Source organism: Adiantum capillus-veneris, chromosome 13 (assembly GCF_014529385.1).
Source record: "Adiantum capillus-veneris isolate H3 chromosome 13, ASM1452938v2, whole genome shotgun sequence".
NCBI classification, from domain to species: Eukaryota; Viridiplantae; Streptophyta; class Polypodiopsida; order Polypodiales; family Pteridaceae; genus Adiantum; species Adiantum capillus-veneris.
Window position 1 is genome coordinate 105,794,885 of NC_140943.1, and position 27,083 is coordinate 105,821,967.

At 41.6% G+C, this 27,083-nt stretch overlaps 2 protein-coding genes and 1 pseudogene across 2 annotated transcripts; 1 reads left to right on the forward strand and 2 right to left on the reverse strand.

Annotated features, from left to right (window-relative positions):
* Positions 1-13,749: 13,749 nt before the first annotated feature.
* LOC147444580 (uncharacterized) lies at positions 13,750-14,642 on the reverse strand. The gene has a single exon (XM_086527892.1). The coding sequence runs from the start codon at positions 14,233-14,235 to the stop codon at positions 13,903-13,905; it is 333 nt and encodes a 110-aa protein (XP_086384018.1). The 5' UTR covers positions 14,236-14,642; the 3' UTR covers positions 13,750-13,902.
* Positions 14,643-15,959: 1,317 nt separating this feature from the next.
* LOC147444581 (uncharacterized) lies at positions 15,960-18,669 on the forward strand (annotated as a pseudogene).
* Positions 18,670-19,141: 472 nt separating this feature from the next.
* Positions 19,142-21,324, reverse strand: LOC147444582 (uncharacterized). The gene is made up of 4 exons (XM_086527893.1): positions 21,256-21,324; positions 19,702-19,893; positions 19,480-19,615; positions 19,142-19,401 (listed from the first exon to the last, which is right to left on the reverse strand). Exons 3-4 carry the CDS (start codon positions 19,523-19,525, stop codon positions 19,142-19,144), a joined length of 306 nt encoding a protein of 101 aa, XP_086384019.1. The 5' UTR covers positions 19,526-19,615; positions 19,702-19,893; positions 21,256-21,324.
* Between the last annotated feature and the right edge of the window lie 5,759 nt (positions 21,325-27,083).

Here is a 27,083-nt window from a genome sequence, read left to right on the forward strand (position 1 = left end):
GTCGCTGTGTGAGCGTCGCTAATGTGAAGAGCCTCTTGTAGTGCTTTGGGATTGCTGATGGGGTTTGCCTTTGTATACTCCAGGGTATTGGGGGTTAGTGCCCATCTGCACAGCCATGGCAACAGTGTGCGCATGAGGTAATCATGGTCTTGTTCATCATCAAGAGGATCAAAGGTGGGTGGACATATACAATTGTCCCAGACATTGCGTAGATTTTTATATCTGGAGTCATCTACCAGCAATGTCCGAGAGGAGTCGTATTCTAGAAACTTGTTCCAAATATGGTAAAAGGGCTTGAAAGACACAGGTTCACCTGCAAGGTCTCTTGGAGCTCCAGCAATCTCTTCAAAATACGACCACTTTTCACATTGCTAGTTTGAGAAGAGATCCCTAAAGTAATAAGTCCTATGTTCCCATATGTCTGGCCAACATGTACTGAGGATATGCTCAATGTTAGCAGCAGTACAAGTGCTCCAAATGATTGCATCTACTATTTGCCTCAAATCCCAAACAAATTGCTCAACATCTCTACGGTAGTAGATCCACAACTTCTCGTCCACTCTTTTTAGTTTAAGTGTGTCAGAAGCTGGACATGGAGGGTGTTTAAGTTGTCCACTCTTTGGATCACGTTTGGTTACATCTCGTTTTACGAATAGTCCATCGAGATCAAGGATGATGAGCTTTTTGATCTTGCAGAAATTCGAAACAAGATATCCCCATCCAGGGCAGTTTGGCGAAATCTCCTCAATTTTGGGGCAAACTGTTGGTTCCTGGTCTTCCTCTACTTTATCTGGTGTTACATCTGCATCCTACTCTACATCCTGCTTAGCTGCTATGTCTTCAATCTTCTCATTTGGTTCTTAAACATCTCCAATCCAGCTAAGTTCTGCCATAGACAAGTACCATGCCTTAAAAACCTCAATCAGACTGACATATTAACCTTTTCAAAATACACTTGAAAAGTATACCTTCCAGGCTATTGATTTCCATTTCATTAATTTCTTGAACTTCTATGGCAATAGTCCACTTGGCAGGAGATACTGGAGAAAAAATAAGCTCTACTTGAAGATGCTCATGATGATGTCGGAAAGAACTATACGAGTACAATAAATAGACAGTCAATGAACAATATGAGTACAATAAATAGACAATCAATGAGCAATAAACAACTAGTGAACGAAAAATAAATCCGTCGTTTCATTATCATCAAAATGAGGGTACAAAGACAAAATTACAAAGAGCCTACAAAGCACAAAAGGTTAATAGGGGCTACAGAAGTTCCTTGCGGGACTTTGGTTTGTGAGGTTTAAGGTTGGGTGCTTGGAGGTTAGTCTTTTTCCGAGCAGATGAAGGCTCCTTGGATTTTTTACCTCCTGGAGTAGGCTCTAGAGGGTCGGATGCAACCTTAGCTGTTTTCTTTGGTGTGGCGCGCTCTTCAATGTTGCTCCTCTTTTTCCTATGCCCCAAAATCTGTGCACAAACATCCGAAATAAGAAGATCCGAGTCCTCATCAGACAAGTTCATTGTTGTATCCTTTTCAATTGGCTTCTCAGATGATTTTTCAACGTCCTCTACGTCCTTGTTCATTGCAGGTTCTGGCTTCAGAGGCACCTCGGCTGACTCCTTGGATGCGTCACCTTGAGCTCCCACTACATCTGCTCTTTTTTCATCCCTTTTTTCTGCCTTTTGTTGGTCCGGAGTGTCTTCACCTGCTTGTTTCTGGGATGCATTCTTATCCCCGCACCCACCACACATGATATCAATATTGGGCTTGTGTGATGACCCAGCTTGGGAGTGTGCTAGATAAAAGACAATGTAATAATACTCAATATTAAGTTATGTGAACATTCAAAGAGAAGAATGTTCCACAGAATATTACCAATTCCATCAACAGGAGTTCCAAAGATGCCTTCCATTGGATCTTTATGTGCAATTACATGGAGAAAAGAAACAAAATTGTCAAGAAATGAATCTACAATCAGCTTCATATAATAAGGTATAAAAACATCGATTACCTGTACCAACATGCTCATCCATGTTTGCCTCTCCAAGTGCCAGCAGCTTCGAAGTATCTTTTAAAGGTTCCTCACATCCATGAAATAGACACTGGCCGGCAGACTTACAGGCAGTTACAAAACAAAGTGGCTAATACGGATGTTGACACTGGAGCATGTAGACACCGGTAACAACAATCTGCATGATAGAAATCCCACAAGCAACACAATCACCTAACTGCACACAACTATTGTCCGATCCCAAATGAACAGGTGGCCTGACAGGAAGGATAGGCATTCTTGACTTGAAAAAATTAATAATCGTTTCCACAAATCGAAGATGCCCTATCGCCACTTCTACTTCCCATAACAAAGTGTCATGCTGACCCTGTAAAAAAATAGCACTGCGTACTTTATAAAACAGTAGAAGTGTCTGTGCATTACTTTCAAGAGTCTTCATCACTTTATGTGGTACCACTTAAGAGTGTTATATAAACACATTTAAGTGTCCTTTTACCATATAAAATGGTCTCTAACCATTTTTTCCTAATTAGAGTTTAACCACTTTTAAGTAATATCAACTACTACTAGGTGAATCAATCAAGCTTACATACCTGTAACTGTGTTGCCTCTTCACCTAGGTTATCGAGATTGTGCACTTCAATATCAAGTCCCATGTCTTTGAGACTCTCCTTTTTTATTTGAATCAAGGTCTCAAGATTTTCCATTGCTTTCTCGTTTGGTACAAGCCCAGCCTTATGAAGCTTGAGTTCCTCCATATCCTTGTTCAATCTCTCTACGATCTTAGCGGCGCCTCACATCAAACCAAACTGCTCATCTCTCTTTGTCTTTGATTGATCTAAAGCAATTTTTATTGCTTCGAGACATTGCTGCTTCTCTTTTAAATTTTCAGCAGCATTAGCCTTCATGTTAGAAATAGCTGCTACATCAACTGTTGACGCAAAAAATGTAGTCGAGGAAACATTTGACATTCCAAATGTTCCCATCGATCCAAAGGCCCGCTTCTTTAGAAATTCCTCCTTATCCTGCCCTGAAAATTGATGTCCACCTGAGTATGTCTGCCAGTCAAAGCCTGCGCCAGTACTGTCAGTGTAATTAGGAATATTTTCTGCATTAAATTTCCACTCGCTTCTAATACATGGACCGTTTGTGGAGCTCCATTTCTCCAATTTCCTATTTAAAGTTTTATGTTGGCGTAGCATTTTGATAACACCTTCAGCATACACAGCCCATGCAACTAAACCTTCAGAATCTTCAGCAGCCTTACACTTCTGCCAAGTAAATCCATGTGCAAAATGCATGCCTACCTTGTTATTTGGGGGAGTTCCCTGATATACTTTGTGGTATAGCAGGAGACATTCTTCATACATTTCAGGCCTCAACCCCTTTAAATGCATCTTCTCCTTTTGGTGGCGCTTGTAAAGCCATACACTAAGCCACTCCTCATCTGAGAAATCATCATCACATAGGAGCTTCAAATCCTGGCCAGCCAAGCATAGCCCATATTCGGTATGAAAATCTTCCTTGGTAAAGAAAAATTTGTTTGAGTGGGTAAGGCCACTCGTGGTACTGTCCACCTCCCTGTAAAAACATATAAGAATGCATGTTAGTATCTAATGAGCCATAATTAAACTTGTTTTATCAACAATAAGAAGTGGTTGAAATGATTTCTGCACCATTCTCAGTGGTACTGCAAAATTTTTAAGTGGTGGTGTACCACTAAATGGTTCTCAACCACTTAAAACTGGTTAGGTAACACTAAAAAGTCATGCTACACCACTATTTTCTAGTGATACATCCCCTTTTGGTGTTTCTTCACCACTTTAAAGTGGTGCTCCAGCACATAAAAGTGGGTTGAACCACTGTTCAGTTGTGCTACACCGATGTGAATTGTTGTACACAACTTAAAACTGGTGCTACACTCCTAAAAAGTGGTGCTACACCAATAGAATGTGGTATCTCCTTGTAAAGCTTCATCACTTAAAAGCACTTAACCACCACTTTTAGCAAAGATGCAGAACTAACGATTATTGCACTTTTGTAAAGCATCACTAAAAAGTGGTTCTACAGCACTGAAATTGGTTGACCATCACGCACCACCACTTAAATGTGATTTGAACCACAAAAAGTGGTGACCACCACTTTATTGGTGTTACCACTTTATACCAAATAACGTTCAGGTTAAGAAGCACCGCTTTTCAGTGGTCCTACACACTTTTAAGGTACCGAATAATGTTCTAGTTAAGAAGCACCACTTTATAGTGATGTTCACTACTTTATAGTGATTTTCACCACTTTATAGTGGTCTTCACCACTATAAACACCACTTAAATGTGATTTGAACCACAAAAAGTGGTGAGCACCACTTTATTGGTGTTTACCACTTTAAACCAAATAACGTTCAGGTTAAAAAGCACCACTTTTCAGTGGTTTTACACACTTTTAAGGTACCGAATAACGTTCTAGTTAAGAAGCACCACTTTCTAGTGGTAAACACCACTAGAAAGTGGTGCTTCTTAACTAGAACGTTATTCGGTACCTTAAAAGTGTGTAAAACCACTGAAAAGTGGTGCACCATCGTGATGCTTCGCTTAAAAGTGATGCTTCACCACAAAATAGTTAGGGTTCTCCACTGAAAAGTGATGCACCCATTGTATCGCTAGTTTTTACTAGAACCTTACCTCTTTTTAGTGTTGCCCAGCACTTTAAAGTGGTCCAATATCACTTTTAAGAGATGATGCACCATATCAACATAACTATGTAGTGATGCAACCATGGTTTCTGCCCAACTTTAAAGGGTGATGAAGGTGCACCACTTCAACACAGCCTATCAGTGGTGCTATACCCATAAAACGTGGGGTTCATCCACTTGATATTTACTAGTGGTGTGCACACTACTTTTTCCTAATGAGTGTTCCATCCCATTACAAAAAGTATACTCTCCAAAATCAAAAAATCATAGTGGAACAACCTGTTAGGGAATTACGGAAAGAAGGCGAGTCCTACGAAGGGCCCAAGAACACGAAAAAGATAGACTTGACTGAACCAAGGGAAGAACCAAGGCCTGACTACATTGCAAACGACCTAATAGAGGAAGAAGAAGAGATTTTTCTAAGCTTGCTAAAAGAATACCGAGATATATTCTCTTGGTCTTACAAGGATCTCAAGGCTGTTGATCCAGAAATCTGTCAACATACCATACCCATGAGAGATGATGCAAAACCAAGTAGACAAAGGCCATACACATATAATGAAACATTTGCCAGGAAAATCAAGGAAGAGATTGTGAAACTAAAGGAAGCCAAAATCATTTACGAAATTGAACACATAGATTGGGTGTCTCCAATTGTGGTAGTACCCAAGAAAAATGGAAATTACAAGTGTGTGTCAATCTCAAAAAAGTGAATGCAGCTACCATTAGAGACAATTTTCCTCTTCCAATCACTGAGCATGTTTTAGAATGATTTGCAAGAAAAGAAGCTTATAGTTTTTTAGATGGCTTTTTGAGATACAATCAACTTCTGGTTGACCCAAAAGATCAGCATAAAACTGCTTTTGCAATGGAATGGGATATTTTTGCCTATCGGGTTATGCCTTTTGGGTTAATTGATGCTCCAGCCACATTTCAAAGATTGATGAGCCATGCTTTTAAAGAATATCTTAGGAAATTCTTGGAAGTGTATATGGATGATTACATTCATCAATCCGAGCTGAACATTTTGAAACACCTCAAAAAGGTATTCAAAAAATGTAGACTTTATAGATTTGCCTAAATCCTGAAAAGTGTACATTCATGGGTAAAAAAGCAAAAATTCTTGGACATATAGTGTCTAAAAATGGCATAGCTACTGATAATGAAAAAATTCATGTCATTGCTGATTTGCCTAGATCAACAATAGTAAATGGGGTTCAAGCCTTCATAGGGCATTGTGGATATTACAGACGGTTCATTTACATGTACGCTATAATTGCAAAACCCATGTATAGTTTGATTACATACTTTGAATGGACCAAGGCATGTGAAGAATCCTTTATGAATCTTAAGCAAGCTCTCACACGTCCAATAATGAAAGCACCAAATTAGAATAAGATATTCCACATACATGTAGATGCTTTCAATTTTGCCATAGGTTGTATACTAGCTCAACCAGGAGATGGGAAAATTGACTTTCCTATTTCTTATGCTAGCCAAGAATTGAACATGGAAAAAAAGTACTACACTACCACTGAATGAAAGAGAAGGGTTAGGAATGATCTATGTCGTTAAAAAGTATAGACATTACCTATTAGCCAACAAGTTTGTGTTCTTTGTAGACCACCAAGCTTTGTTGTATTTGGTCAATAAACCATGCAGCATAGAAAGAATAGTGAGATGGTTCATCATTCTTCTGGAATTTGATTTCATTGTGGTTGTAAAAAAGGGCACTACACATCAAAGAGCAGATCGTTTGTCAAGAATTGTTTTAGGAGAAACACCTAAAGGGGTAGACGATGATCTACCAGATACCTATTTGTTCTCTGTGGAAATGATACCTCGATGGTCAGACAACATGGTATCATTGATGACAATAGCTGAAGTGGATTCACAAATACCACTTCCTATTACAATCGGATTAATCAATCAATCAACTATGCATCAACTACTAGCTGGTAGGTTATACAGAAGAAATCGAGATGGAATATTTCTCTTATGCATTAATCCGGTGGAGAAAAACCAGTACCTAAGTCAAGCACATATTATCATAGTAGGACTTCACTTTGCGGAAGACCAAACTATGCAAAGAATCTTGAGACTTGGAGTATTTTGGCCGACTATGTGGAGTGATGTTCGATCTTTTGTGAAGGATTGTCCTCAATGTCAAAAACAAACACCCATAACTCATGTAACATTGTTTCAAATGTCACATGTTCCTAAGTGGAGTAACTATCTGGTTACTTACTTATTAAGCCGAACATTTCCTAAGGATATGAGTAAACACCGTCAAAGAAATTGAAGAAAGAGACTATGCTCTTATTGGGAACCAACTTTATCAAAGAGGTAAAGATCAATATTTGCATCTTTATGCAAATGAAGACGAGTATATTTCGATTATAGAACAAGCACATGCTGGATTAGCTGGAGGTCACTTTTCTAGTGAGACCACCACAAGAGTAATCTTGATGGCATGCATATTGTGGCCAACACTTTTTGCAGATGCCAAAGAATATATTCAAAGGTGTGATGCGTGTCAACGAGAAAAAAATGCCAACACGTGTAGAATCTAGATAGCATGCCCTTAAGACCAATGATAGGTGCTAGAGCTTTCGCAAAGCGGGGTAAAGATTTTGTTGGGCCGATACAACCACCTGCTTATAGAACCCAATCTCAATATATCATTGTAGCTACAGACTATTTGACCAAGTGGGCCGAGGCTAAAGCAACTCAAAAGAATGATGCCAGAACGACTTCCGCATTCTTATATGAGTATGTATTCATGAGATATGGACTGCCAATAGAAACTTTTAGTGATAGGGGAACTCATTTCCTCAATGAGGTAATCAAGTATTTGCTTAATGAGTTTATGGTCATCCATAACAAATCAGCTCCCTATCATCCACAAGCAAACAGACAAGCTGAGAATACGAACATAATTCTTAGCCGATGCTGACTAAAGTGATCAGTTTAGGAAGGACAGACTGGGAAATGAATCTCCATGCTTCTCTATGGGCTTATCGATTTTGATTCAAAACAGCCTTAAATGCTACACCCTTTAACCTTGTTTATAGTCTTGATGCCATACTGCTAATAGAATTTCTATTGCCGACATTAAGGGTAGCTAAGGTTCTTGAGTGGACTGGACATGAATTGTCAGAAAGACTTGAAGATTTAGAAAATCTACATGAGAAAAGGCTAATTGCAGTAGCTCACATCTATGCACAAAATCTTCAAGAAAGGGGACTTAGTTTTAGTCTATTCCCTTAAGCAACACATTCCCAAGTTTAAGAAAAAGGGAAACAGACCGTTTACCATTGAAGATGTATCTCCAAGTGGAGCAGTAAAATTGTCCACCATAGATGGTGAACCAATGCCTAATGGATTAGTGGATGCCGTTTAAAGAAATAAAATTCACCGCTAACCAATAAATTGCTAGGAAGAATGCATGCAGCCAAGCAAAGGAGGATTAAATGAAAACAGGTTATTGATGAAGCCCAAGAGGAAGCTCGGCTTCAGGTACTCAAATGGAAAGTTGCTCTCAGGAATCAACAAATACGGATTCCCATCAACACTCTGGAAATAGATGACTGACAGTGGAAATTACCTAAAGATGCAGTTTCAACAGATGATGATTGATTAGACGGAATGGACCTGCGCATCAAATTACACTTCAACAATTATAGCACCAATGCTTTGGTCGACACATGAGCTAGAGTAAATGCAGTCAGTTATTCCACGTACAAGAAGGCAACAAGTCAAGCACTGATATCAGGAATAGCGACAATCAAAGGATGCAACAAGAACCCAACCCCAACATTGGGAGTAGTCAACTTGAACGTGATAGTACATGGATATTCATGTCCTCATCAATTTGTATGTTTACCAGGTGAACACATGAATGAGACGATGATTCTTGGAATTCCCTGGATGCGAACATACAAAGCAGTACCAAATTGGGATACAAATCAGATCAAGCTATCACCTAAAGGTGGGAAACTCATTGTTCCAATTGCACCAAGCAAGGAGGAATGGAAAGGAAGCAATCAACATACCAAAAAACGAAGTAATCAATCTTCTCCATCCTCTCCACAAGTAAAGGCTATAAGTAGCATGCAAGGAGTCAGGCAAATTTTGGTACCAAAAGCACAGCTTAAGGATAAGTTGATTCAAATCTGGGTGCCCAAAACATCACCGACAAAACAAAATAAGGTTCCAAGGGTAAAAACAAAAAAACGAGCATCTTCGAGCAAGGATCCTAACTTGAAATGGACTTGGCAGAAAAAGGAGCACTTATCTTCTCCACAAACTGTAAAAACAATCAAGCAATGGAGAGTTAAGTCTCAAAAGACTCCACCACACCATTCCACACTAAGCAAACCAACCTACCTATGGCGAGAAAAAGCTCAGGCAATTAGCATGCTGAAGCATCCTGATGATACAATCAAACAAAGAGCACACAAGCTACAAGATTTTCTCTTTGGAAGACAGCATCAGAAAGCCTCGACATCGGAAACCCTTGAGTTAATTACTCAAGACCCAGCTCTTGCATAGTATATTGGTTTAAATTGCATTGATCTTCAAAACATGGTAGAGACAACCAAGGCTATGCATAGACACGATTGCTCAACCCATACACACAGTCGTCCAAGAGTACGCCATCTAGAAGGGATGGAAGGGCACTAAGTAATTAAGGGCAATGTTTGAAGAGGGAGGAAAAAGTTCGATGTTAACGTGTGATTTTTTGCAAAATTACCTAAGAATTACCTTATAATTCATCATCAAGGAAAAATTCATTGATAATATCTTTTCGATGAGTGTAAATAGTGTATATACTATCAAAAAATCATTAAAAAATAGTCCTTTTTGGTTATTTTTCATCATTTGTCTTGATAAAGAGACTTCAAAATCAAGAAATCCAACAAAAAACAATAAAGCTGTGTTTTTCTATGGATTTTTTTAATTATTGGATTTTTACTTTGCTTTTTTAGCTCATCTTGTTATTTTCTTTAATTTATTTGATAAACACGTCAAAAATTAATAATAAATAGCAAAGGAGCTCAGATGGAAAAATGAAAGACACGATGATGATAAGAAAAACAAGGCGGACAAGCACAAAAATTTTCAATGAAATCGGAAGATGGAAGCGGGAAGCCTAAATTAGGCGACGAGACCTACTTTTGCACTGCAAGAATCCGATGGACGAAACTTTTGAGTCTAACATAGATTTCACTGCCTAGTAGGACTAACGGGGAAATCTGGGGTAAAATGGTTTGGGAAGTCCGGGTATAGATATCCCAGGTAGGCTAAAACAACCTCATTTCCACTTGTCACCTTTGGAGAGAGAGCTTTTCGACCTCTTTCGCGCAAACTTTTTGGAGTCTACAGTTGCCCATTTTCAGCGCCGTCTCACACGGGACATAAAGGGTAAGTTCTTTACTCATCAATGATCCATTTTGTACGGCCGGTAGCTAGTCTAAACCCCTAGAAAAAACCTAGAATCCGAGCAGTGTACGAAGACCTACGACCAAAAATTGACCACAGCTGCCTGTCAGCTCGACCAAATCAGATGGGATTTGAATTGTAGCATGCCCTAACATAATAGAACCTTTCTATATCATCAGTTGACCATTCTACAGGGGTCTAGGGGGTACCCAGTAGAAAAGCTAGGTTTTTGGTAGATGCCAGAATTTGGTTCTGACTCCATAGACAACTTGCCTACGAGGTTTATATACAATGTATATGATTGGTTTTGTGAAATCAATCAAGCAAAATCCTCAAAAAGAAAAAAATGGTTCGAAGGTTACAAAGCGTCAATTTCGACCTACGAGGTCAAACTGACTCCAAATGAGCCAGAATTGGATGAGTTGCTTCACGACTATGTTGCGGACAAGTGCAAAGCCTCACAAGTGACGAACCAACTCAATAGGCAGTGTAGTCATAGAAATCCGTGATTTCAGAGTCGACAAAGCACAAAGTGATGCCGACAAGACCAAACTTGACCAAATTCAATTTAGGACTTGTTCTAAGTGAATAGAATGTGTTTAGGTCAAAATTTTTACTTTTTGCAAGAAAATTGTGATTGCTGTAAATACTCACGATTATTTACTACCATCACCTCACCTATCATGTGTACACACCTATTACATGCCAAAAATCAAGTATGAGCCAAAATGAGCACCTATAACTTGGGAAATTGCCAAAAAAACGCAAAGAATTCTTTGCAAGACAAATTTTGAGTTATGGACCACTTTTTTTAATCCAAATCACCTCATATCACATACACAAAGTCTATAGAATGCCTAGAACCAATTTGTACCAAAAAATGTTGATTTTGGTAGAAAAGTTAATAATCGTGATTATTTACTTTCTAGCCAAAATGGGGGAATTTTGATATTTTGCCATCATACATCCAAAGTACATGATGTGTTAAGCCCACTAGCCAAGTTTGAACCAACTTGGAGCTCAAAATCTCAATTTTCCATTATATCTACTATTTTAGAGACCTAAAGCCAAAATTTGGTATCATTTTCACCCTATGCATCCAAATGAGCCCATATTTCACTCAGAGTATGTATTTGGTATATACTTCAAGCTTGTGATGCCAAGTTTTCAAAATGTTGAAAAAATTACTCAACTGTAAATAATTGATTTATTTACTTTGGTTGCAAACTTTTGTTTGAACTTTACAATTTTGTTCCTTGCATGTTTGTATGCATCTATGCTTGTTTAAAAATTGTTTTGAAGCAAATTGGACCAAAATTGTCAGGATTTCATACTAAAGAACATTTCAGAGAAAAATCTGTGAAATCTGCTAACTTTGACACTCTACTCACTGAATAGGAAAAAGCAGCTGAAGCTACACAAGAAGATGAACAGGAAAAAGCAGTTGAAGCTACACAAGAAGTTGAACAACAAGAAGCAGTGGAAACAACACAACAAGCAGATGTCTCTACTCAATAGAAGCAAAGAGAGAAAGAGCCAGAGATATAAAAGGCAGCCAGTCTTACACCAGAAGAGGACTCCACAAAATTTGAGCACACAAGAGAACAAGAGGCCGAGGAAACACTCTCTACCTCAACACAACAACATAAGGCTGCTATACAACTCTCTACCTCAAAAGGAAAAGATCAGCTGACACAAGGGCAACAACAGCAACCAACAGCCATGACGCAACCAGAGGAAAGAGAATCTGCAAAAACATCAAGGCAATTAACACAAAGCGAAGATTGGAAATTGAATGATGAAGTCATCGTGCAAGTGAACGAATATGCTAAGAAAATGCAGAAGATGAGAGACAGACTTCGCTCAGAAGCACTTGGCCGTAGCACATGGGCCAAAGAGTTAGAAATGGTGAGCAACGCACTCCAAGGGGAGTTAGACGACTGGACAGGACACTGCCAACACTATCTACACTGACAGTCAGAGCGCATTGGCAGTTGTGAGGAACCCAGTTTTTCATGCTCGCACAAAGCACATTGAGGTGCATTACCACTATGTCAGGGAGAGGCTCTCAGTAGGAGAGATCAGCTTGGCTTATGTGCCAACACAGGACAACCTTGCAGATCTTTTCACAAATTAAAGGCATTGTCTCGTGAGAAGCTTGAAGATTTCCGCAAAGCTTTGGGCTTACTCCCCTTTGTGGACTGATCCTGTCCTTAGGGCATGGCACTTCCCTTTACTCATGTGCCAGCTCTCGTTCACCGCATCACTCCAGGGGGGATTTGTTACCATATACATGTGGTAGTGATGTGTGTGAACACACTAGGACCGCCGGGCCATTTTTTCCCTCTTTAGGAGGTTTTTTCGCCCGTGCATTGTATATACGCCCATCACTCTAGGGCTATCTATCTTTCCATTGCACACTAAGTAATACACTCTCTATTGTGTGCCTTGAGCTTCCTTCGTCTTCTCCAAGCTGTGTGTGTTTCTCTGCAACCCTAATTCCCACAGTAATTGTGAAAGGTGGATCACCCCTTCGATTAGAGAATACGCATTTGACCATGTGCTGTGAGTTCAAAAGTCACTAGGCATCACATGGGTCATGAGATTGAGTCACATGTGGTCCGTCGGTTGAGGTGCCACCCAAACCACATTTTGGCCGGGTTTACCTTGTGTCCCGCTTCAACTTACATATTGAGCTCCACGTCGTTGCTCCCACTTAGTGTCATGGGTGGCCCTCTTTACTTGGTAATCTTAATGAGGCTTAACTTTCCATCAAACTATTACAACGATAACTGCTCGATAGGCTTCACATTGTAGATAAGGCAACATAGGGAGACATAGAAGGATGGTATGCAGTTTGCACTAGAGCTAATTCCTTTGTATTTCTTTACTAATCTTGACCTCCTGCCCTTTGTGCCACATCATACGTTAACTATATTCATGACAAGATTTCAAATCAACAACAAGAGCATCTACAAACTAGCAGACAAGGCTCTACGCCAACAACTCATAAAGATATGTTATTTCCATAATGTGTTTATGTTTTCTTAAACAGTACAATTAAACTACGAGACGAGGCAAGTTCCTTGTAATCTTTGGAGAGATACAGTGCCAACTCTCCACCATACTTTTTTCTATGGCACTTCTCTATGATGTGCACTGTATGGTTTATAATTGTGTCATTTTCTCATTGCACGATGGAAAGTTTTGATTAGTCGCATGGTTTCCTTATAGTTTGGCAAAACAACGTTCTGTGCCCCACACACGAAGGAGACATTTAGTCTATTAATAGTCCAAATAACTTCTCCATCTTTCTAGTACACTAAAATATACTGTATGTAAACATACTTTAACATTAAACCCCATGAACAAAGTTCTATGGCAACTTGCAAGGCTTTTCTACCAGTTGAGGTTGTTTAGCGTGGTCGTTTTCGTTCTTTTGACTTTGCAGCACGTGCCACCGGGATGGCCCATTTGTCTCGTTCCTCGTGATCATCGTCGGATGAGGTTTATGGATACGATCAGAGCGTGGAGTAGAAGGCAAGCCAAATGTGCTGCCTATAAAACGCTTGCTAGATTACTAAGAGAGCTCATAGTTTCAGCTCCAACAGTATCTAATAATCCATCATCGTCAGACAGTAGCCATGGCAACCTGCAGAAGGCAGCATCACCTGAACCCTGCGGGCCACCATCATCTCCGCCATAGCCACCGTGCCCATTTTCCTGCTCACCATAACCGCCCCCACAATATTATGGGCTACGAGTCTGGCCCCTTAGGCACTCCTGCCCCGCCACCTGCATCAGGCATAAAGCACCACCATTTGGGTGCCAACAGCCCCTTCTTCGCTCCCTCCCATACGGCACCCCCACCAGCGAATGTTCCTCATCATTCCTTGGCTTCAATTGTGCCTCATCACGCGCCTGCTTTCCATGTTCGCCCTCACGCATTCCAGCTCCACCGTGCCCGTCATTTCCATCCTCCTCCACGGCCTGTAGCGCATGAACCTGGCCACCACGCCAAACACCTCCATCGCCACCGCCACCACCCTTCTCCGCCTCTTCGTGGCCACCCTTTCCACACATCTCAAACACCCTATACAGCTGCAGCTCCTGCGTGAGCTGCTTGCACGTCCCTTCTCACCAACAGCCATCGCCACCAGCAAAATCACCATAGTTATCGCCACTTAATACCTTCCTCGGATTTTCCGCTTCTTCATAATCGCCCTAATCTGCTCTAGTTCACTGAGGCGGCATGAGCAGCCTACGCAACTACCGCTGCTCACGGCCCCTGTTACCGCTATAATCATATAAAACTTGTAACGTTTCCCTTTCTCTAAAGGAATAGTCTTTCAGCGTGCAGATTTTGTTTGGTGTATGAGAGAGAGAAGAAGAAGAAGAACAAGAAGAAGTCGTAGGAAACTATCCCGAGAGAGAGAGAGAGAGAGAGAGAGAGAGAGAGAGAATCTTTGATTTTTGTATTTCGAGAGAAAGGGAGTACAGAGTATTGAGTACTTCTATGTAACTTATATAATGGAGAGAGAGTTTGCGGGAAAGTGGCACGTGACTCTTAAAAGTAAAATGACAATCAATAATTTTTAAATTAAAATATCGTTACCATTGTGATGCAACCGTTGCGATGTCTTCTTTGTGCAGAGTGATCTAACGGGCTCTCTTTCTCTCTCTCTCTCTTCTCTCTCTCTCTTTGCACGTCGACGTCATTATACAGTGTGTACCGTACTATCAGGAGATGTCAAAACTGTGAGTTAGCTCAACAACTAAGGGAAATGGAAGCAAAATCATAGTCCACAACACAACAAAATTCCACGGTCTTACACCTTACACTTGATGATTTCAAATCTTACACCACGGATGAGCGTAAAGTTATGTATACAAAGTCCGAAAGAACACCTACTAATGGAAGTAATGGAGTTTATGATGGTCCGGCAATAGTTAAAGAAATAGAGTTAACAGATCCAGGTCTAAAGATCAGACTCTGAGTCCAGCTGGCAGTTAAACGAAAGCTCAATCAGCAAAACCACGTAAGACGACGACCACGTAAGACTGTCCCCCACAAGGCTGGGTAAAGCAAAGCCCAAGGCGGTAAACCGTAAACCCAAGCAAGGCCAATGTTGCTTGCATCAGCGCTGCAGCTTTTTTGATTGCCGGCGCTGCTCTTCCTGTGGTCTATATAGGCCTAAAGGTTAGAGCATATAAATACTGGCCTCCAGCAACCTGCAAAGGTTATTTATCACCAACCTATTAAAATTAGGTATCGTGAGTGATTTGTGACCTCTCTCCACACTTAATAATCTTCTCAAGATTGAAAAGCCAAGCTGCACACTTTTTTTTTCCTTTTTAAACTTTGAGTCTCTCTCTCTCTCTCTCTCTCTCTCTCTCTCTCACACACACACACACACACACACAAATAGCGCACAGAGATGTTACAAACACCACACAAAAACACACAATGAATCAAATTAAAACTTACACATACACCAACATTTTGGGTGGTTCATGGGACCTCCAACACACACACACACACAAAAAAAAAAAAAAGAAAAAAGAAAGAAATCACAATGACAAACCCCTTAGCAGCCAAATTGGGTTCTCTCTCTCTCTCTCTCTCTCTCTCTCTCCCCCCATATCCATCCACACTATGACATCATTACTGTGAATTGGTACTACAAATTCCATCCCTTCCAACCTCTCAATCCAAGATGAATCTACAAATTCCAAACCCCAATATCTTCAATTCTTCATCATTGCAATGGTTGCATATATACAACGTGAAATCCAAGTATCGAATAATGCGCGAAGCTCGAATTCCATGGTCTCGAGTGAATGATTTCGTAGTCGGCGAGGCAAAGTTCGAGGATTTTTTAACCTCTTTCAAAGTTAGCACGCACCATAGGCGTACGCAGGAACAACTTAAACGCATCACTATCGACACATGGATTGAGCGAAAAGTGTAAGTGTACCTCCAACTTCAATCAACCTCTAATCACATTTGATATGATGGGCTATTGCAACATAAGTAGGAATTTTGGTTTCTTCATGCCAGGTTTTGGTGTGCATTTGGTCCAAAGTCATCTGCTACATCCTCTCATACCACATCCTCAGAGGGCCCTACAAGCATAAAAAAGAAGGAGCGTCCACCACTTAATAAAGGCATGCTTTTGCAAGGTTGCCAATGTCAATTCCAAGTTAAGCGATTGGCAAACGAGCCAAACGTGGGCGTCATTTCGTACATCCATCCCTATCACACGAATAGTGACGATGAGGTATGCCATGGTTCTTCTCATGATGGTGATTCCTCAAAGTTCTCTCCTTGGATATCTATGCACAAGAAAGTTTGGGTAACATGCTTTTTTGTGGGTTCTCACCTCAACAAGTTATGGAAAAGCACATTCAAAACTTGCACACTCAAACAACCAATGATCCTACGTACTCCATGGTTAGGGATGATTTTTTGAGCATAAAAGATGTCTTGAATATCGGTCAAAAGCTATCCATTGATGAATATCAATGGCATGACAATGATGCTGAGAGTGTGAGGAGATGGTGCATGGAGAACAAGGGGAATATTTTTGTTTACCAACATCAGGATGAAAAGAACTCCTTGGACTTTGTGTTGGGAATACAAACTCCATGGCAAAGAGAGATGTGTTTCAAACACGGCAATGCGAGTCTCCTTGCAATGGATGCAACATTCAACACTAATAAATACAAGGTAACATACAATGCGAGTCTCCTTGCAATGGATGCAACATTCGGCACTAATAAATACAAGGTAACAACCCTTGCCTCTTACATTGCATGGTTTCCCTATCCTGCATCGTGTGTTTTTTTCATGATGGAAGATTCTCAAGCATGCCCAAATGTTTATTGCAGTTCAATCTTTACACTATCCTTGTGTTTGATAGCCATCGTAATGGTGTTCCCATTGCATGGGTCCTAGCATAATCATCCACATTCGAAAGCACTCGAACCTGGTTGAGTTGCTTCAAGAACTTCATGCTTGACCACCACAAGTCTTGGGAGCCTGGAGCTTTTATGGTTGATGATGCAGAGCAAGAGATAGTCACTCTAAGGTATAGATCTTCCAAAAGTTTATGGCCGTAATGACTAACTACATTGATGCATGCACTTACAAAAGTCGGTGTGTTTTGTCAAGCAGAGTTGTATTCCATCAACCTATTCTACTTTGTTTGTGGTATGTCAAGCGATGTTGGCTAAAACATCTTATTAGAAAGGTCAAGGATTGGCCAAAAAGAGCAGACATGTTTCGGGATTTGGGGGCAATTATGAATATGCAAGGTACAAGCACATCAAGAGGGGAGGTCACCAAGGAGGAAGCAAAGTTGATGCTCGAATCCTTCTACAACAAGTACAGCGAGGAGAATGAATTCTGCATGTACCTTAAGACCTATTGGGAGTCTAAGATAGGTGAGACAATGCCATCACATACATCTCATGTATCTCTTTTCTTATACCATTGTCTCTTATCTTTTTTCCTCCCCCCCCCCCCCTTATGACACAGAAATGTGGGTGCAGGCAACACACAATTTTCCTCATGCTGGACAAGACACTAATGGTGCCATCGAGGCATACCGTGGTCAATTAAAGTCTAAGTTTCTTGGCGCCACAAAAAGGCTCGTGGCACGGCGTGTAGATTGGCTCCTACACAAGCCTCACCACTAGTTGCTTACCCCACTATTGGTTCATTTAGCAATTGAAGGACAATGGATTCAGGCGCAACAACTCCATAGAGGTGGTTTTTGAGAACTCCTACCAACGAGCACTTCACATACCTGATGGGCAAGTTACATTTGTGGATTCTTCAAAGGGGGTGGCTTTGGTGGAAAGTGTTTCATCCCCTGGCCAAGGGTACACTGTGTTCAACGCCGATTGTCAATGGGCATGTTGCACTTGTAAGTGGGCTGAACAAGGTAACATATGCAAGCATCAAATTAAGGTCATGCTAATGAGAGGAGACACCCAAGCCTTGCTTGTGAATCAATGCATGGATATGTATGAATCACGGCAATTAGGAAGGCAACGCCAAGATAAAGAATGGAGGCCCATGCAAACATGTTCTCTAGTGGGGAGTCTCCTCCTACAAGCTTGGGCATACCCATGGAAGAAGGGAAGCAAAGACACGTTGATTCTTCGACGGCCCAGGTGAGCATTCAACCCCTCCAACAAATGTTTGAGGAGTTATTAGTGTTTGTGGAAGGAGACAAAGCACTCATTAAGGAAGCATGTGATGGATTGAGTCACACATTGGCCCATGTAAATTCGGTGAAGGCACAACATGACATGGAAGATTTTTCCACTATGGAGGATGGCTTTGGCAATACCCTGAAGAGAGAAAAGCCATTCATTGAGAAAAGATCTTATAAAAGACGGCAAGAGAGATCTGTGCAGCCCTTCAGTAGGCCCCTTAAACAACAACGAGTGTCCATGCAAGCTAAATTGGATAAAAAAGCCAAAACGACATACTCAAATAGGCCGTAAGGTTTTATTGTATCATTCTTGTAACAATGCTTAACTTTGTCACTTTTGCTCATGGAAGCTATATGTGTGTGTGTGTGTGTGTGTGTGAGAGAGAGAGAGAGAGAGAGAGAGAGAGAGAGCGAGAGAGCACTAAATATGGTGAATGAGAGAGAGAGAGAGAGAGAGAGAGAGAGAGAGAGGTTTATTGATTGTGTGTGTGTGAGCTAAACAAGGAGGGGGAGGGAGTGACTGTTCATATATGTATATGAGAGAGAGAGAGAGAGAGAGAGAGAGAGGGAGAGAGTTATTGATTGTGTGTGTGTGAGCTAAACAAGGAGGGGGAGGGAGTGACTGTTCATATATGTATATGAGAGAGAGAGAGAGAGAGAGAGAGAGAGATTACACCAAAACACCATGAATTAGCAATGGAAACAATTGTCCTTTGCCCATGGCAATGGAGAGAATCACACATAGCTTTAATGCATAGGCAACCTTAAACTACACAAGCATTTAGTCTTGTCGATCGTCGAGGCGCAGCAACATCGTTCTTTAACACTTTTCCACAGCGCCTCTTACCCTTGCTACGGCCAGCCGCCGCGACATGGTCAACAATGGTAGGACCTTCGCCCTCGGCATCAATGGACTTGTCCACCACTTCAGCTACAAGATCTATGTTAACTTCGGCTGCCACCTCGTGAAACACATCTTCCACAGCAGGTCTTTGCACAAGAGGAGTAGGGGTGACCAAGTCAACTGAGACCACCAAAGAGAATGATCAAAGAATTACGTAAAGCACATCATACATGTAAGAAGAAGCTTGAACAAGATTACCTTCATCGATGGGTCGTTGTTTTGTCCTTTCTTTCTTACACTCCATGTAACCGGCGATGAAGACATGGGCTAGCTTGGAGTTGTGTGGAATGGATGGGTTGTAAGATCGCAATGCACGCTTTGTTGAGTCTATGTCCTTACTATGAACGAGGATAGTAAGTTTATGCATGTGTATGGTTTTGTGTATGTCCATATAGCTAAATTTAGTATGTCCATATAGACTCATAGTCTATGCAATTTAGTATGTTTCTTAGCAAGGCGTTGGTCGGGGATTTCCACAGGGAGACCATGCTCTTAAGATAGGTGACGTACCATACGCTTCCTGCCTACTATGCCTGCTCGTAGGTCCTGACATGCCGCGAGTTTGCAATAGAATATCTTCCGATTTAAAGATGAATAAACAAGCTCCTTGTACTACAACGATCCAACATGCCATGATTAACCCTTACTCATGCATAAACCCTAAATGCATGATTAACCCTTACTCACGCATAAACCCTAAAGCATGATTAAACACACATGACAAAACATGATGAACACCAATATATGTATCAATGGTTTACATACTCTTGTTCATCCTTTACATATGCTTATATATGTGTATGAACGGACTAAATATGGACATAGACAAAAGCATACACATGCATAAACCTTACTTGAAGAAACATACACATGCACATGCTTAAACATACATGTGCATAGACATAAACATGCCTAAACATACACAAGCATAGACATAAACATACATAATCAACCATACACTATGAACATGCATGTACTTCCAAAAATCCCACACATGCATGTCTATGGTTTTGTGTATGTCCATATAGCTAAATTGCTTAAACATACATGTGCACAGACATAAACATGCCTAAACATACATAAGCATAGACATAAACATACATAATCACATATACATTATGAACATGTATGTACTTCAAAAAAACCCACACATGCATGTCTATGGTTTATGCATGTGTATGGTTTTGTGTATGTCCATATACCTAAATTTCTTAAACATACATGCTTAAGAATTCACGTGCATAGACACATGAATTGCTTAAACATACATGTTCATAGACATACACATGTATAAACATTCATATGCATAGATACATGCATACATTTTGAGCATGCCTATTACACAAAACCTACACTTATTTGAACAAACCTACAAGTGCATGTTGATGCATATTTATGCACGCAAAATGTGCAAAGTTTATGCATATATATATGTTTAAGCATGAGTATATGTGTACATGCATGTGCATGTGTATGCTTAAGCACCTACACAACCCTATACCCTTTGCACACATGGTCACACAAAATAAAGGGTAAATTTGATGCATACAATTAGTGTTCACTTTACTTAAACATTGTATCTGATTCACCAATTTGAAACTTTATGGCCTCACAATTCACATTGACCTTTTGAAAAGACGTTCACACAACAGTTCATTTCATTATCTCTCTCTCTCTCTCTCTCTCTCTCTCACACACACACACACACACACACATACACATCCGTAGACCCACATTCCCTCAAAGATTCATTCTATACATTTAGTAATGTCTAAACTCAGACATTGTAAGGGAGTCTCAAAATTTCCCACGTTTTGGCCTCACCTTTGAAGACGTTAACAGATCGCTTCATTTCATTTCAATTCTCTGTAAACTCAAAAAGGAAATATCTCTCTCTCTCTCTCTCACACACACACACACACATACACACTTATGCACAACCACATGCATCTCCTCTCTCAATTTGATGCATACCTCATTACTCTCCCTTGGCACGTAAAACTTGCCTCGCATACGAGCACTCGCAATAGCGTCATTTTTGTCAATCTTCAAACATCCGCCTCTCCTCATGTTGCAAGAGTCGGGAGAGATCACAGTCACCCCTGGAGCCATTGATCGGAGTGCACACACCGTCGATGGAGTCACACACAATTGCAAGCTCGAGGATGACGGTGAGGCACGAAGCGCCCTCTCGGGTTTTACGTAGGATGCCATGGCTCCGTTGATGAGAGAGAGAGAGAGAGAGAGAGAGAGAGAGAGAGAGAGAGCTGTAGGGCTAATTCCGAGCTCGTCAGGAGGGGTTGGGCGGCCTCAGGATTATTTGACACCACTTGTGTCAGGTGGGATCAATGGTCGCTATCAAATTGGGGCGGCGGGATTGGTTTTGCACCGTCCGATGGCGAATTAATCCTCAAGTGATCACAATCGAAGTGAACCCCAAGGAAACGCAATGTGAACATCAAGTGATTCCCGTGTGATTCCCAATTGAGATGTGATCACCCTGTGAACGTACCTATTCCAACGTGATCACCGTGTGACCCCAACCATTCTAAAGTGATCTCCAAGTGATCATCGTGTGATCCCAACCATTCCAAAGTGATCTTCAAGTGAACATCGTATGATCTGCACCCCGTCATTTTTCCCATATCATACTATATTCTCACCCTCTTTTCAAGTGGTGCGCTATAGCTTAATGGGAGAGCCAATATCTCTAGTGTGGGAGGTGTTGGGTTCAAATCGGGCGGAATCTTTTTATTCTTGGGAATAAACGGACGGTCCACATCTTTCAGAGATCCTGGCCCGTCGATCCCACCTGACAAAGTGGTGTCAAATAGTCCCGTGGGCTGGGCGGGCTAAGGTGGGCTCAACTTGAGAGAGAGAGAGAGAGAGAGAGAGAGAGAGAGAGAGAGAGAGAGAGAGAGAGAGAGAGAGAAGGGCGACAACACTAATTCGCTTGGATTGAATTCCGTGGCAGGGCCTGAAGGGGCCTCTCGAAATAGGAAGAAAGCTCAGATGTGGAGCCTGCCTTACCTTTTGGTTTTTTGCTTCCCCAACTTTTTCCATCCAGAGGTCCACACGCGTATTCCAGGTAAGCAAGGCTCGGCTCACTAGGCTGCCAGATGGACTCAGAATCCAATTTTTAGACCGAGCCGTGAGGCACGATTGAAGCCAAGGAATGATGAGGAGTATTCAATTGAATGATGAGTGAAGCCAAGGAATGATGAGGAGTATTCGCTGGTGGGGGTGCCGTATATTGGGTGGGAGCGAAGAAGGGGCTGTGGGCGCCCAAATGGTGGGGCTTTATGCCTGATGCAGGTGGCGGGGCAAGAGTGCCTAAGGGGCCAGACTCGTAGCCTATAGTATTGTGGGGGCGGTTATGGTGAGCAGGAAGATGGGCACGGTGGCTATGGTGGAGATGGTAGTGGCCCGCAGGGTTCAGGTGATGCTGCCTTCTGCAGGTTGCCATGGATGACGATGATGGATTATTAGATACAGTTGGAGCTGAAAACTATGAGCTCCTTAGTAACCTAGCAAGCGTTTTATAGGCAGCACATTTGGTTTGCCTTCTACTCCACGCTCTGATCGTATCCACAGACCTCATCCGATGATCACGGGGAACGAGACAAATGGGCCATCCAGGTGGCACGTGATGCAAAGTCAAAAGCACGAAAACGACCACGCTAAACAACCTTATTTTGACATCAACTGGTAGGTGGTTGGTTGGCCCTCCCATGTAAAGCCTTGCAAGTTGCCATAGAACTTTGTTCACGGGCTTTATTGTTAAAATATGTTTACATACAGTATATTTTAGTGTACTAGAAATATTTGGACTATTAATCGAGTAAATGTTCTGTTCGCGTGTGTTGGGCACCGAACGTTGTTTTGCCAAACTACAAGAAAACCATGCGACTAATTAAAACTTTTCATCGTGCAATGAGAAAATGACACAAACTATAAACCATACAGTGCACATCATACAGAAGTGCCATAGAAAAAAGTATGGTGGAGAGTTGCAGGCATTGTATCTCTCCAAAGATTACAAGGAACGGAAGCCTTGTCTTGCCTCCTATCGTAGTTTAATTGTGCAGTTTAAGGAAACATAAACACATTATGGAGATTTAAATGCAAAGAACGTATACTTATATATCTTGAGTGGACCCTCTGGGTTCTCTAACCGTCACCCTTGTGGGTGTATGTATGATCGAGCGTACCCACTTCCTGCAATCTCCACCCGAGCGTGACATCCGCAATGCGGTTAACTCGTCGAGTTACACCCGTTTCTGAAGCACCAGCTTGTGGCGTGTGGCATATCACCAAAATTTCACAAGTTACTTGAACAAGTGTCCACGTAACTCGTTGAGTTACATGTTCAATCCATGACAACCTGAACATCCTTTCGCGTTCATGCCCACATGGACCTGCCACGTAACTCGGTGAGTTACATGGCAAGCCCACGTGCTGAAGCAAGTCATTGCATGAGTCTGCAGAGGGTCCCTCGACATAGCACACATCAGAGACGCGGTGACGTGCCTCTCTAGTGTACTTGTTCCGAGGTGCTTCTCTCACCCTATCTCTATGACTTGACCTGCTTTGCTCTCTGACACGCACACAAAAACCTACATACAAACAAAATCTCTCTCTCTCTCTCTCTCTCTCTCTCTCTCACACACACACACACACACACACACACACACACACACACACAGACACACACACACACACGGCAGCAACACCACCGTCAAAAGAGCATAGAGTTTGTGTGTGTGTGTGTGTGTGTGTGTGTGTGTGTGTGTGTGAGAGAGAGAGAGAGAGAGAGAGAGAGAGAGAGAGAGAGAGAGAGAGAGAGAGAGAGAGAGAGATAAGTTCAATTTATTTATTCCATATATTCTCCTCAAACTCCTGCCACACCAAACTTTAGAGATACGAAGTATAGCACCAAAACATGAGTAGAGTAGAGCATGTATACACCAGAACGCTAGAACCTTGAGGGCCATTGAAATAGATAGCAGTGTTCTCGACATTAAACACTATGAAAATCTCTAGTTGTTTCGTGTGGTCTTTTACCACGTTTTGTAGAGACAAGGTCCAAACTCAGCTGAAGAGGAAAGAGAGAGGACGGTTTTTTTTTTGTATTTAAACGATTATCGCGATAATTTTTGCTATCATTATCGTGTTTATGACCTCAGTTATTGCCGTTGATATTACCGCATCTATTATCAAGGAAAAATTTAGTACCTAAACTTTCAAATTCTGGCTTAAACATTCCCCCCTCCGTCCCCCCCCCCCAAAAAAAATTGGTGTTTCCCTCCTCTCAATAAAAATTAAAGAATATTGTATGAACTTTTCAAATTTACAAAAGAAAAGAGAAAGAAAGAGAAAGAGGGAGGGAGAGAGAGAGAGAGGGGGGGGTGGCGGGGAGAATAATAAGATTACACTTGGTTATAGCTAAAATAATCATTGTCACTTGATTGACATAATTGGGGATGTTCAAAAAATTAGAGAGAGGAAGCCGGAGAGAGAAAGATGAATGGATTACACGACCAAAAATCTGTATAACTTAAAGTATGCAAAATATTTATGAATCATCTTCCAAAAGACCTCTACATGACACTATAAGAGGAGTTGTCTATAACCGCTAACATTGTTGCGGAAAAACAAAGGAAAAAGGAGAGAGAAAAATTTGCGGGGACAGCAATAACCGCGGCTATGAACACGGTAGTGGTTTATCACCAATAAGCGCGATAATAGTCACGGCAATATACCCGTTGCTATTATCACGACCTTTGCCGCTGTTATTACCGCGTATATTACCGCTAAACGCCAATTCAAAAATAAAGGTGCTCATTTGTACCACCCAAATTTGGGTGGCCCAAATGAGCACCTTTATTTTTGAACTGCATAAAACAATAAGACATCAATTGTTTTTTGGAAGAGGATAAAAAATACCGAAGAACTGAAATTGAATATACTTTACCTTGAAAATTAAAAATGTAGAAGATTAACTATTTAAAAAAGTAACAATAAAAAGTAAATAGTTGTATATACATTGTGCCCCATTGGGACTTTACGAAAGTTTTGACATGACATTTTTTAATCTAATTCTCGTCGTTGTCCAGAGGCACGTATGTTGGATCACTTTGACTCTACATAAACCCAAACCAAATTGAACAATTATCCACAGCTCAAACAATTGATACAAAATTACTTGTTTAAACTTACCGCTTGTAGTGGTCTAACCGTTGTGTCAAATTGCTCGCAAGAGATGTGGTTGTTTTCAAACAACCATCACCAAGTATCAAATTTTGTATGTTGCTCCCAATACTTGACCATCTCTCTGGTTGGTCGAGAGAGAGTGACATTTTCCTAAGTTAGCAATAACAAATTATCAACTACAATCTTTATAATCAACGATCGACGTTATAATTCAAATAATCTTACATATTTATCCTTCCAAGCTCCTTTGCCTCCTGAGCCATAGTCCGTGCGAGTTTGTCTTGCGCGGGCCTCGCGTTGTTGTCTATATGATGAGCCCGTGCTCGCAGCTTGATCGCTCTTCTCTTGAATTGCCCACTCCCACTCGGCGTCTGCCATGTTGCCACCAGGTAACTCCTTTCTAGATCTCTGACCTGGTTGGCTGCTGCGCGCTACACACTGGATTGTTTGTTTTTTAGAAATGTCTTTATGTAGCCCTCCAACCATTGTTGTGAAAAATGTTGCTCGGGGGCGTTTGGAAATCTAGCTACAAGAGCGTCCTCAATGTACTGTGCATGATCGGGCAGTTGGTCTCTGAACTTTATAAAACAATTCTTATACGTTGAATGTATAAGAATTTGTAGATGGGGTCGAAATGTCATGTCTTGTGCCGTGCCGAAATCAACCTCCCCGCCATATTTAACCCTGCACCCATGCGTGTCTGGCATGGGTGCGTCAGTATCCTCGTCCTCTGCGTTAGGGGCGGCACACTCTAAAAGTGGGGACTCCGTTCCCCCGCCACTACCAAAACACGCGAAACCACAAGATCTGTCACAGCTTCGTCTCTCACGGCGCTCGCTGCCCTGAGACGAGCGTTGACGCGCGCTGCCAGAGGAAGTCCGTCGACGATGTTCTGGCGAAGCCGGAGTGGAATAGAGTGGCGTAGGACCCTGTGATGCCATGGGAGTAGGACCTTGCGATGCGAGAGGAGTCAGAACTTGCGATGCAAGGGGAGTAGGACCCTACGATGCAAGGGGAGTAGGACGATAGGAAGGGAGAGTAGAGGGAGGTGTCGTCGGTGCGAGGCTCTGTAGGTAAGGAGTCCCTCCATGAGTCCCCCATGGTGTAGTCTGCGGAGAAATGCCATAGGTCGCAAGCTGCGGAGTGTAGCAGCCAAACAAATCATCCGTCGAATAGAGGTACTGCTCTCGTAAAGATATAGCCCACTGTAAGTTAGGATCTACAACCGGTGGAGGAATCTAAGAAGGGTAGGTGTAGGATGGCCATGCCTGCAAATAACAAAAAAAACCTATGACACTCATGGTTTATGGTTAACTACGTAGAAACATTATTTAACTCTTTGCTTGTTCTTACCGACTCAAGACTCGGGGCCACTGGAGGCGATGTCCACCCCGGGTGTAGGATTCCACCTGAGATGTGAACCAACCAAAAGAAGAGCCAGCTGGCTCCTCACCAGATGGTCTGTCGTCTGACATCTACATTACAAAGAGCAATATAAGATTAAGATTTCCACCCTACTCACTCATATAAATAGACGTACACAAGTATATTACTACACAAACATGTAGATACCTATACATACTAGTAGA